This window comes from Trematomus bernacchii, unplaced genomic scaffold, assembly GCF_902827165.1.
Source record: "Trematomus bernacchii unplaced genomic scaffold, fTreBer1.1, whole genome shotgun sequence".
Lineage (NCBI taxonomy): Eukaryota > Metazoa > Chordata > Actinopteri > Perciformes > Nototheniidae > Trematomus > Trematomus bernacchii.
In genome coordinates, this window is record NW_022987609.1 from 371,386 (window position 1) to 382,548 (window position 11,163).

Below are 11,163 nucleotides of genomic sequence, written 5' to 3' on the forward strand. Positions count from 1 at the left end.
GTATGAGTTACTTTAGATCCATAGTGATTGTATAACCTACAGTAGATGGAGGTCACCTTGTCCCCAGTTTTTAGGAACAGACAAGAGTCCCAGCATTGGATTAAAGTTAAATGTGGCAGCAGATTGGTCCCAATTTGAGGGTGTCCTATATAGGGTTGCAACATTCCGGGAATTTTCAAAAATGGAAACTTTCCACGGGAATTTATGGGAATAAACTGGGAATTTTCAAAATTGAAGGTTGGCTCTTCATAGGGAACTTAAATATAGTTGGGGAAAGTATATTTTAGCATAATCTTGACTAAAACAAACAGATGCCATTCAAGTACACTTGAATATCCATACCATAGCACACTGCTTACTGCATGGCTATTGAGACCACACAAAGGTTCGCAACAGGCTCACAAATGTGAGAGTGGAAAAACTGGTTGGCATTTTTGGGGGGAGAAGGGCTCTTTTCATTTAACATTTTGAATGGGACTTTGTGGGGATTTTTGGATGGGGGGTGCATTTTTGTTCATTTTTTAATGAGTGGGGTTGGGGGGGATGAGTAACATTTAACTCAACATTCCTGTTTTCGTTCTTCAATGAAACAAATAATTGTTCAATAAAATAATTAAAACTTGTTCTGTTCTACTTTTAAAAAAAAAGATTTAAAAAAAAATCTGTTGAAATGTCATGTTTTTTTGTTTAATTTTGCATCGAATATTTCCAAACTTCCCCAGCTTAACTTTCCATGGAAACTTTCCGGAAACTTCCCGGAAATTTACCGGAAACTTTCCGCCCCTTTGCAACCCTAGTCCTATATTCCTCTTTACATCCAATGTATTGAGTTCACACAACCAACACATTTGCAGTCACAAAAGAGTTTGGACTTAAAGTTTAAGTTCAGTTTAGGGTAGTTTAATATGTGTTTTTGAATGTTGAATCTTAATATGAAATGTTACTAAAACAGTCAAATGCAATGATATAAACTATAGTGAAGTGGAACGGCGTAAAATGGAAATATTTAAGTAAAGGACATGTACATCAATATTATACTTGATGGACTTACTGTGTACTGACTTACACTGTTTACGATATGAGAGAGAGATAATGTGTCTGAAGGGAATGCAGTGGAACAGGAAACTGTCTCTCTCACACACGTCACTAATATCTTCCTGCAGATCTGATCAAATGTGACCTTATAAACTCTTTGGGCTCTTTCATAACTTATCTTCTGTTTCTACAAGATATGTCTGAGGCAAAACTCTAGAGGTAAATGTAACGAGGTCGGACCTTGAACATTTACAACAACAAAAAAACAAGTCTGGACTGGATGCTGGCAGATAAACGCAGCAGCTGAGAGAAAAGGTATTTTAGCCTGCAGCCTCCTAAGGTCACTGTGATAAGAACATATCCCTACAAGATGGTGACACCCATAATCTGACCCCATGGCACCTTTTAGTTTTCGCCAAAACTATTCCTCTTTTTTATTTTTAAATGCACATAGTTAAGTTTACCTTCTCTTTTGTAGGACTTGGTATCCTCCGCGAACCAGGGTCTTGAAACCAAAACGGCACACGTAGGGGACTTTAACCCCAATAATGACTTTAACTACTAAAAAAAACCTTAAGGGTGACTTTCTCCACAGTCCATCTTAAACACACACATTTTATAGACAAAATCCCAGGGTGCAACCAAATGTTTCTGTTATAACTTTTTATCCTCAAATCACAATCTGAAACTGCACTATGGTTGTCCACATTTCAGAATCAGAGTACTATATTAATCCCTGGTGGAGAAGTTTGGTAAATATTTCCTATTAAAATAACGTTTAACCCAATTGTAAAATAGTAGGAGTGCCCCTTTAAGTTTTTCTGTGACGCTATCAATGCATCCTAAACGTTATACAACCAATGAATGAACATAACAGAAATAATGTGTGCTATGACACACACACACACACACACACACACACACACACACACACACACACACACTCAGAGGAGCAGTTTGCAGCATCAGAGCTCCTTGCAGGAAGGACACAGAGGCGTGGTGGATGATGGGAATATTTATTTGCACAATCACAAGTTGGATGGGTTATTACCTAAAGGAGGAGTAACAAGGAGTTAAACCTGGAGGACTAGTTCCTGACGCAGACGGTGTGTGTGTGTGTGTGTGTGTGTGTGTGTGCGTGCGTGCGTGTGCGTGCGTGTGTGTGTGTTTCAGGAGAACTACTAAACCAGAGGGAACACACTGAGGACGAGGACCAACATTGTAAGGACTTAGCAGGCTGCAACTTGCCCGCATCAACCCGCCATCACACGGCGTCTGGGTGGAAGCAGCGACACACACATCTACTCAATGACACATGCACACACGCACACACACATAACATAATAACATAATATAGCATAACACACTCCGCCTGGAATAGATTTGGAGGATGAACGGAGCGATGATTACGCAAGACGGGACGGAGCCGCAGGGGGGCAAGATGAGGGCGCTCCGCTTCCATCGTCCGCACGGTGAGTGACAGCGACACACACACATACATACATACATACACACACACACACACACACACACACACACACACACACACACACACACACACACACTGCTGACAGGGTCGCATGTCCATGTCGAACGAGCAACTTGGTTATGCAATCAACTAGCCTACACACATTAACACACACACACAGTCACACACACTTCGTCTTATGTATTTAAGGACCATGCATACAAAACAAAAAGGAGATACCAATGATGTCCCAATAGCTACTAGCTAACTTGCAGTCCCTAGGCATTCCCTCATTTTATTGCCAAATAACATTTAATCTAGTGCTGTAACTATCTATTCTAGTGCAATTATTACGTTTATTCTTGTGCAAAAATTACTTTTATTGTAGTTGATTTATATATTTTAATATACATATAACAATCAACAGACACTCAAAACAATACATAGTTTCTCAAATGTAGAATAAAATATAACACACACGCACACTTTATTTGTGTATCAGCGTGGGAGAGAAGGACTGTGCGCATGCGCACACACACTGTTGATCACTGTCATTGATCCACGAGCACAGCCACATGACATGACACCCCCTCGCCCCCCCACTGGCATGACAAGGCAACATTAAACCCTCATCATTATGGTTCACTGTGCCGAATTATGTAAGTGTGTGTGAGCTGCCTGACATACAGGACATCATGTGCCGCCCGGAGAGGACGTTGTGCGGCGCGGAGGTGTCGGGTGTCCCCCTCCGCCCCGGACAGGAAGTAGTCCGGGGACAGCTTCACGCTAACGGACGCATGGCTGCACTGAGAGGGGTTCAAGAATTTATTTTGGGATAGGGGGGAGTTGTGCAACGGGGGGAGAGATCAACGTGTGTGTTTGAGTTTCTGCGTGAAGAAGAAACACATGGAGTTCAGGAAGAGATGGACACAGGGGCGGCGCGTGCGGTGTCACAGCACAGGTGAGAGCTGTACTGGCAGCTGCACGAGCACACCGATCAGTTATCTGCGGTCTCTCTCGCTCACACAAACACACACACACACCCTACTTTGTACTAAATATTGTAACACACCTCCTCAATGTCAGTTGTTTTTGTGTTGTTGTTTTTATATACAAACATGTAATTATGAAGCCCAGGCTGAGATGAACCCAAAGTCATTGAGGGATTAAAAGTGGGGTAGGTAATTTTGGAGAAACCAGCTCGAGTGCGCTAGAATTTGAAAATACACAGCCGGAAGAAATCTGCTACTTCCTTACAGAGCCCCTCCTGCACAGATGGAAGGCTGACAGGCAGGTAGGCCATCCAGTTATTTTAGCCGGGCCGGCTCAGATGATTGGTCGTACTTTTTACAGTATTACGGCTTCCACAGATGACAGTTTTTTATGGATTTTTTGTCAAAGCACTTAAGATATTCATTGCTATCGGGATGTTAAGAGCATTCCATGGAATATAACAAAAAGTGTATCTCGAGCCGGTTTCTCAAACTTACCTACCCTACCTTTAAAATTAAAGGGGCCCTGTTGTGCCCATTTTCAGCTTCATATATCTTGTGACATGTCTCCATGCTTTAATGTTCAAAAAGCTCTTTATTTTTCTGCAGCACCTCTTTTCACCCTCTGTCTGAAACCAGAGCCCAGTCTGCTCTGATTGGTCAACAGTTTAGAGATGTCCCGCCCCTTAGCCTATCACGTACAATGTGTTGGAGCGCTAGCCAATAGCAGCGTGAGTGCTACATAGTGATGTCACTATGTATCGGAGAGAAACTCCCTCTGGAGGGAACTTTGGGATTTTAGCCTTTACACACCTTTTACATGCACTAAAACCTGTATAACAAACTACAGGAAAAGGAAACTCCTAAAAGCATAATAGTGACTCTTTATTTCACCACTGACTTCATCTGACAGAATCATAAAGGAGCTGCTCAGCATGGTTTTTACCAGGGTGTCCTCACTTCCTGTTTGCTGAGGCAAAGTCTACAGTTGCCCTTTGTGATTGGTGGATGAGTTTGTTCTGGGCTTTAATGGCTCAGTTAAAGTGATTGGCAGGTTAAACAACCAATCAGAGGTGCTCAATCATGTCTGCTGACTCACAAACTCCTCCCACACCAACATCGTGGTAAAGAGTACAAAATCTGTGTTCTCACCTGAAGCGCTCCTTTTTATCTGGCCCTCCTGTCACACACACACACACATACGCACACATACACACACATACAGAGGGAGAGGTTTTATACACACACACACTCACTTGTTAAAGTCATGTCAAAAAAACTCACTCAAAATCCTCTGGAGAAGACCTGGGGGCCATGGATGAAAAGCAGGCTGAGCCAACGCAGAGGCTGTGAGTACACACACACACACACACAGAAACACACACAGACAGACACAGACACACACACACCATATGACACACACATGGAAACCGCATTGTTTGCTGTTTTGTCTCACAGTTTGACAAGTTGATTCCTGTGCATTATAGGAGGTGTCAGAGCGTTTTAACAGCAGTGTGAGAGTTTTGTTTTTTTGTTGAGTTGAGAGGACTTCTCCACAGCGTCGCTCTGTGAGAGACCGGAGGGACGTTCACCCCAAAAGTTCACCATGAGAGCACGATTACACTTCTTTCTGCCAACTAATGTGATGATGATATCCCACACTTTCACATAATTATGCCGATGATGCGGTCATCTTTGTACATGGGAAAAACACTGAAATAATCACATCCTGTCTCTCAAATGCTTTGGACAAGGTTCAACACTGGCTGAACAACATTTGTTTACAGTTAAATGCAAAAAAAAACATTATGCATGATGTTCAGTAAACGACCAGTCAAAATCGAAGGATCCAATGTGTTTTTAAACGGAGCAGAAATAGAACTAGTAGTCCCCCACTTCAAGTATCTTGGAGTCATAATGGACTCGAACTTGACTTTTAAGAAACATATTAAGAAAGTATCCAATACCATTAAATTCAACTTGCAAAATGTTAAACAAATTAGACCTTTCTTAACTGTCAATGCTGCAAAGTCATACCTCCACTGTATGATTCTATCCCACATTGAATACTGTTTGACAAACTGGTCGTTTGCTTGTGCCACAAACCTGAAACCTATAGAACAGCTGTACAAGAGAGCTATCAAGGTGTTTGACAGAAAGCCAAATTCATACCACCACTGTACCATCCTTGAAAAACACAATTTCTTGAGTTTTTACCATTTTAAGTCTTTTAATAGTCTGTGTTTTTTTTATAAATGTTTACATGGACTGCCCCCCCCCCCCTCCCTTAGGGGAATTCATCCACAGAAAACACACTGGACGCTGCACTAGGTCAGAAACCAGAGGAGACTGTGAAGTCCACCGTAGACCGACCACTTTTGGACAAAATGTCCTTTCCGTTAAAGGCAGCTCATTGTGGAATAGCCTCCCAACTGAGATACGGGATTGTCCCACTCTCAATAGTTTTAAAGGTCAACTCAAAGAATGGTTGAGCAACAAACAGACGTGTAATCACCGCTAGATGCACTTTAATACAGGGGTATCTCCTCTTGCACTCTTATGTAGCACTTTTATCTTATCTTGCACTTTATATCACGTAGCTGCTACATTGTACTGTCACGTGGTTAATGCTTGTATATGCTGCTCTTGATCTTTCTGCATATCATGTATTTCTTTTTGCAATGTATATAAATGTCATGTTCTTATATGTTGTATGTGACGGAAATTAGCTCAAAGCTAAAATCCGTCTCATTTACACTTGTAAGCATTATTTTGTTTTAAAGTGTTCATCAATGTGCACTGTCCCGATTCAAATAAACGATTAAATGAAATGAAATGAAATTACATACTCTCTGTGCCAGATGATGGAATATGATAATGCTTAACTAATATGTATCATAAACTGTGGTGGAAGATGTACTCAAATCAGCTTCTTGAGTAAAAATACTTGATTACAAGTATTGGCAACAAAAAGTAATTTTGCAGTAAAATGTCTCATGGGACCGTTAGTTGCGTATTGTGTTTGTCTGAATATCCACAGTATATCTCGCATACTACTGGACTCATCAACCTCATATTTTTGGTGCTCATTATGATCACTCCAACTTTTTTAATTTAGTGTTTAAAATCATCATTGCTAATTTCTCTTTGCTGGCCAGGAGGGGCCACATGTATCACAACTGCTTTATTTTCAAAGGGCATTTAAGTGTTCCTCTGCTACCAGTCTTTGTGCTAAGCTAACCAGCTGCTGGATGTCACGGATAGAAAAAGTAGTATCGATATATTTGGCCTTGAACACAACTCTTAAAGGTGGGGTAGGTAATTTTGGAGAAACCAGCTCGAGATCACTAGAATTTGAAAATACACAGCCGGAAAAAATCTGCCACTTCCTTATAGAGCCCCTCCTCCAACACACACGAACGCGCACATGACCAATGAGGGCACGAGATAAGTTTGTGCACAGATGGAAGGCTGACAGGCAGGTAGGCCATCCAGTTATTTTAGCCGGGCCGGCTCAGATGATTGGTCGTACTTTTCACAGTATTACGGCTTCCACAGATGACATTTTTTTATGGATTTTTTTGTCAAAGCACTTAAGATATTCATTGCTATCGGGATGTTAAGAGCATTCCATGGAATATAACAAAAAGTGTATCTCGAGCCGGTTTCTCAAACTTACCTACCCCACCTTTAAGACTTCTATTTTACATTTTATGCAGCAGGTTATCTATCCCAAGCTGGTAGTTTTCATCCTGGTACCATCAATGTTGAAAACCTCAGTGTAAATCAACATGTCTTCAGGTGTTTTAACACTGTGTGTGTGCGTGTGTGTGTGTGTTTCAGCCTCGGTGCCGCAGTTCACCAACTCCCCCACCATGATAGTGATGGTGGGACTCCCGGCCAGAGGAAAGACCTACATAGCTAAAAAACTCACCAGATACCTGAACTGGATCGGAGTTACAACGAAAGGTATCACCTGACGAGATTACACTGAAACTCACACTCACTATCTAACATCATCATGTGATAGGGCTGTGCGATTATGGCATAAATCATAATCACGATTATTTGGGTCAATAATTGATATCACGATTATTAAATACGATTATTCATTGACTTTGAAAAAAATCCATTTATTGAACTTTAAAACAAATACAAATAATAATTTGAACAGTATCTTTTTAACTGTTGATTACCCTGAACTTATAATTCAACTGAAAAACCAATACAAAAATAAATAAAATAAATGATACATTTTAAATAAAATCAAAATAATAAATACCAATAAACAAGATCAACAAATATTTTGGAGCGCACTTCCACAAGCTACTAAACATATATAAATATGATAAATACAAATAAATGAGACCAAAATAAATTAGATCAAATATGTTGCAGTGCACTGTCACAACCTAGCAAAGCAAAATAATTGTTTTTTTCGATTATGTTGTTTTCGTCATTGTGGCAGGCCAAAATCGTGATTGCGATTAAAATACGATTAATTGCACAGCCCTATCATGTGATCACACTCAACATATAAACATCTTTTATTGTGTATTATTTCAATCTTTATCAAGAGATTGCAGACCATGTACATGCACAAAAACCTATATAACACAATACAGGAAAGACACAAAAAAAAAAAAAAAAGCATAGTAGGGCCTCTTTAAATATGTTGGGGTCACGACAAGAATGTGCAAAATGTCTCATAACTAAATATCAACAACAACAATGACATACTGGGCTGGCTAGTTAAACCTATAAATGTATTTGTGATGCTTTTATCTGTCTTTATTTTTATTGTTTGTTTTATTTTGTATTAATGTTGGCTATTATAGACACGGTATAGTGCTTGAATATTAACAAGGCCAGGGACAAGTGGAATTTCTTTGGTACAATGTTTTAAAGGTTGTTGTAATTTTTCCTAAGTTCTCTTGATTTGATATACATTTAGATTTATGTCAACATAAACTCTGACTTCTAGCCTCCAGTTATTGTTTGGTATATCTCTGATTGTCTTGCAAAGTAACCTACATGTGTTTGGACAAATACCCATCTCTTTAATTCTCTCTCAGTGTTTAATGTGGGTCAGTACAGAAGAGATGCGACGCGCTCCTACAACAGCTTCGAGTTCTTCAGACCGGACAACGAGGAGGCCATGAAGATACGCAAGTATGAACCTTCATCATCCGACACTGTGCCGCTTCACAGGGGTTAAGTTGGGATTTGATATGTGGGGGGGCTCTGTGTGGAGGTGCGAGAGGGGGGCGGAGGTCGAGGATCTCATTATTTGACCTTAAGGGATATACACTGTGGCCCTAAAGCAACTGCTCCATTATCTTTATCAAATGCACACATTGATGCCACCAAATGTCACAATACAAATAGAAAGTACTACAAATAAACTGGAATTAATTTACATCTTAAATTATTAATATATATACACAAAAAAAGGTTTACAAATATCCAACCTTCAAATTGCTTTTTTAAATCAACACTGCTCTGCACACTTGCTAAAGAACATTTGTGTGGAAATCTCAATTCATTTGTAGGGCTGCGTGAGTATGGCCAAAAGTATGGGAGTAAATCTCACTGTAAGCTATTTAATCATCACCAAATTCTGTGTTATTATGACTGATCATAACTCAGCTTTATGCAGACATACATTTAGCATGGTGTACAGGGCCGGTTTTTGGCATAAGCGGTTGCCTAGGGTGCCAGATCTGGGGGGCGCTGCGCTGGCAGCTCTGGGAGGGAAAAAAACATTTTTGACCGTTTGCGCTCATCCTAATTTTCGGCCTTGATGTAACAACATTCATAATTAAGTAAATGTAACTCCCTTTTCACCCCGGTTACACTTTTCATTTGCCCTGTACGATGGGCGCTGTAAGTGATGAAAGTGGGGGGTGTTGGCTTATCAGGCGTCCGCAGCTCACAGCCAAAGTGGGCGTGGGAGCGAGCGAGAGAGATAAATGCAATTTATGTAAACAAATATTTCCAAGGCACTCCTTTATAATTATTTGGATAAACAGGTTTGAAATCATTTCAATGTATACTATAGGACAGTAAACCAGAAATATCGTGTAAACTTGAGAGATATAAAAATATGCATAAATAAATGTTAACTAGGTAAAATAAGATATGAATGAACAACAAAAATAAAATAAGTTACATTTATTTGTTATTGGCTATGGGTTATTGGTTATGTTCACATATTTGGTTATTAAAATGTAAACCGATCTTTTTCATATGGGTGTTTAGAGTTGTACCCCCTACAGTAGATCAGGTCTCTAGTAATGTGTGCTTAAAGTGCACCGGCTAAAATCTCGCCTAGGGCAGCAAATTGGTTATAACCGGCCCTGATGGTGTAGGAAACGGGCTCCGTGTTACAAGACGGGTCGGGGGTTTGGCGGTACCGCTGCAGACTCGATGCAGACTCTCTGCACACACACACACACACACCGCTGCAGACTCTCTGCACGAAGGAGCCGCGGTGCTGCAGCTCCTGATCGGAGCAGAGACACACGTTCACTAAGCGGAAAAACTATATCCTCACAGAGATCTGCTATTTTAAAGTAAAGTCAACACATATCGACCCTAAATAAAGTCTATATTAAGAACGAGAGATGTTTTAACATATGGCTTAAACAAATGACAAATGAGCGAGGGTGATAACGTCAGAGCATCGTCCTATGTGCCGGGGCTGAGCCCCGGACAGCCCCGGCCCAATTTAACCCCTGCCGCTTCACATGTCCCGTCTCCTTGAGTATAAAACATTTCATTATGTATGACAGTCTAGATCAGACTAGATTTTGCATTATTAATGTTTTTTTCTATTTCTATCCGATCCCAGGTCCTGTGCCAACGCTGCTCTGAAAGACGTCTGTGATTACTTCACCAGAGGGCTGGGGCAGATCGTGGTGAGAGAAATACACCTTTTAATAACGTTTAATCCTTAAAGCGACGATAACTCTGTATGCGAATGAACAGTAAACAGTGACGTTGAAATAAATAAGAGTATTATATAATATATTAATCATATAATATCAAAAATAGTGATGAAAAAGAAGTGAGAAATAGAGCTGGATTTAAAACATATGAACTCTTACATCAGACTCCCATGAAGTTGCTATTGTTTATCGTTTATGCAGGGGAACCGTATGATTTATGATTACCTTATTAACATTTGTTTAGTTTTTTCACTAAAGTAGGATGTATCCAAACTCCAACACAAGCTAAATATGTTTCCTAACTAAATTCAATGTGAAGAAGTTCCAGCATGTTTTAGTGCCATATTAAGAGTTGTACGTCTCTTAGGACAATATCATGGATAATTATTATTTTGGCAAAGATAATCATGGAATTAAAATGTCCTATAGTCATGTTGGGGCAATACAAGCACCGTTGTACAATTTGTGAGGTTCAACAATTGCTGTAACATTAAATAGTTTGAGACTCGTTTGTCTTAAAGGTTTTTGATGCCACCAACACGACGCTGGAGCGCAGAGAGGTCATCCTCGGCTTCGCTCAGGAGAACGGTTACAAGGTACGTTATTGTGTTCTGCCTTACTAATAGAAACCTTAGGAAAAAAAACAGGAATTTACCAATCTCTCTTTCTTTCCTCCAACCTGCGCAGGTCTTCTTTGTGGAGTCAATATGTGACGATC

At 40.2% G+C, this 11,163-nt stretch overlaps 1 protein-coding gene across 3 annotated transcripts in view; it reads left to right on the top strand.

The window, feature by feature from the left end:
- Nucleotides 1-1,990: 1,990 nt before the first annotated feature.
- Nucleotides 1,991-11,163, top strand: part of LOC117483522 (6-phosphofructo-2-kinase/fructose-2,6-bisphosphatase-like) — a 20,755-nt gene continuing 11,582 nt past the window's right edge. The window contains exons 1-7 of one of the 3 annotated variants that reach the window (XM_034131885.1): nt 1,991-2,256; nt 2,417-2,507; nt 7,339-7,464; nt 8,571-8,667; nt 10,349-10,415; nt 10,967-11,041; nt 11,133-11,162. In XM_034131885.1, the coding sequence (XP_033987776.1) occupies nt 2,426-2,507; nt 7,339-7,464; nt 8,571-8,667; nt 10,349-10,415; nt 10,967-11,041; nt 11,133-11,162 (477 nt within the window). In that variant the 5' untranslated portion in view covers nt 1,991-2,256; nt 2,417-2,425. Of the gene's footprint in view, nt 2,257-2,416; nt 2,508-2,903; nt 3,465-4,282; nt 4,845-7,338; nt 7,465-8,570; nt 8,668-10,348; nt 10,416-10,966; nt 11,042-11,132; nt 11,163 lie in introns of those variants that run through there. The other 2 variants (XM_034131887.1, XM_034131886.1) reach the window with 2 other exon arrangements.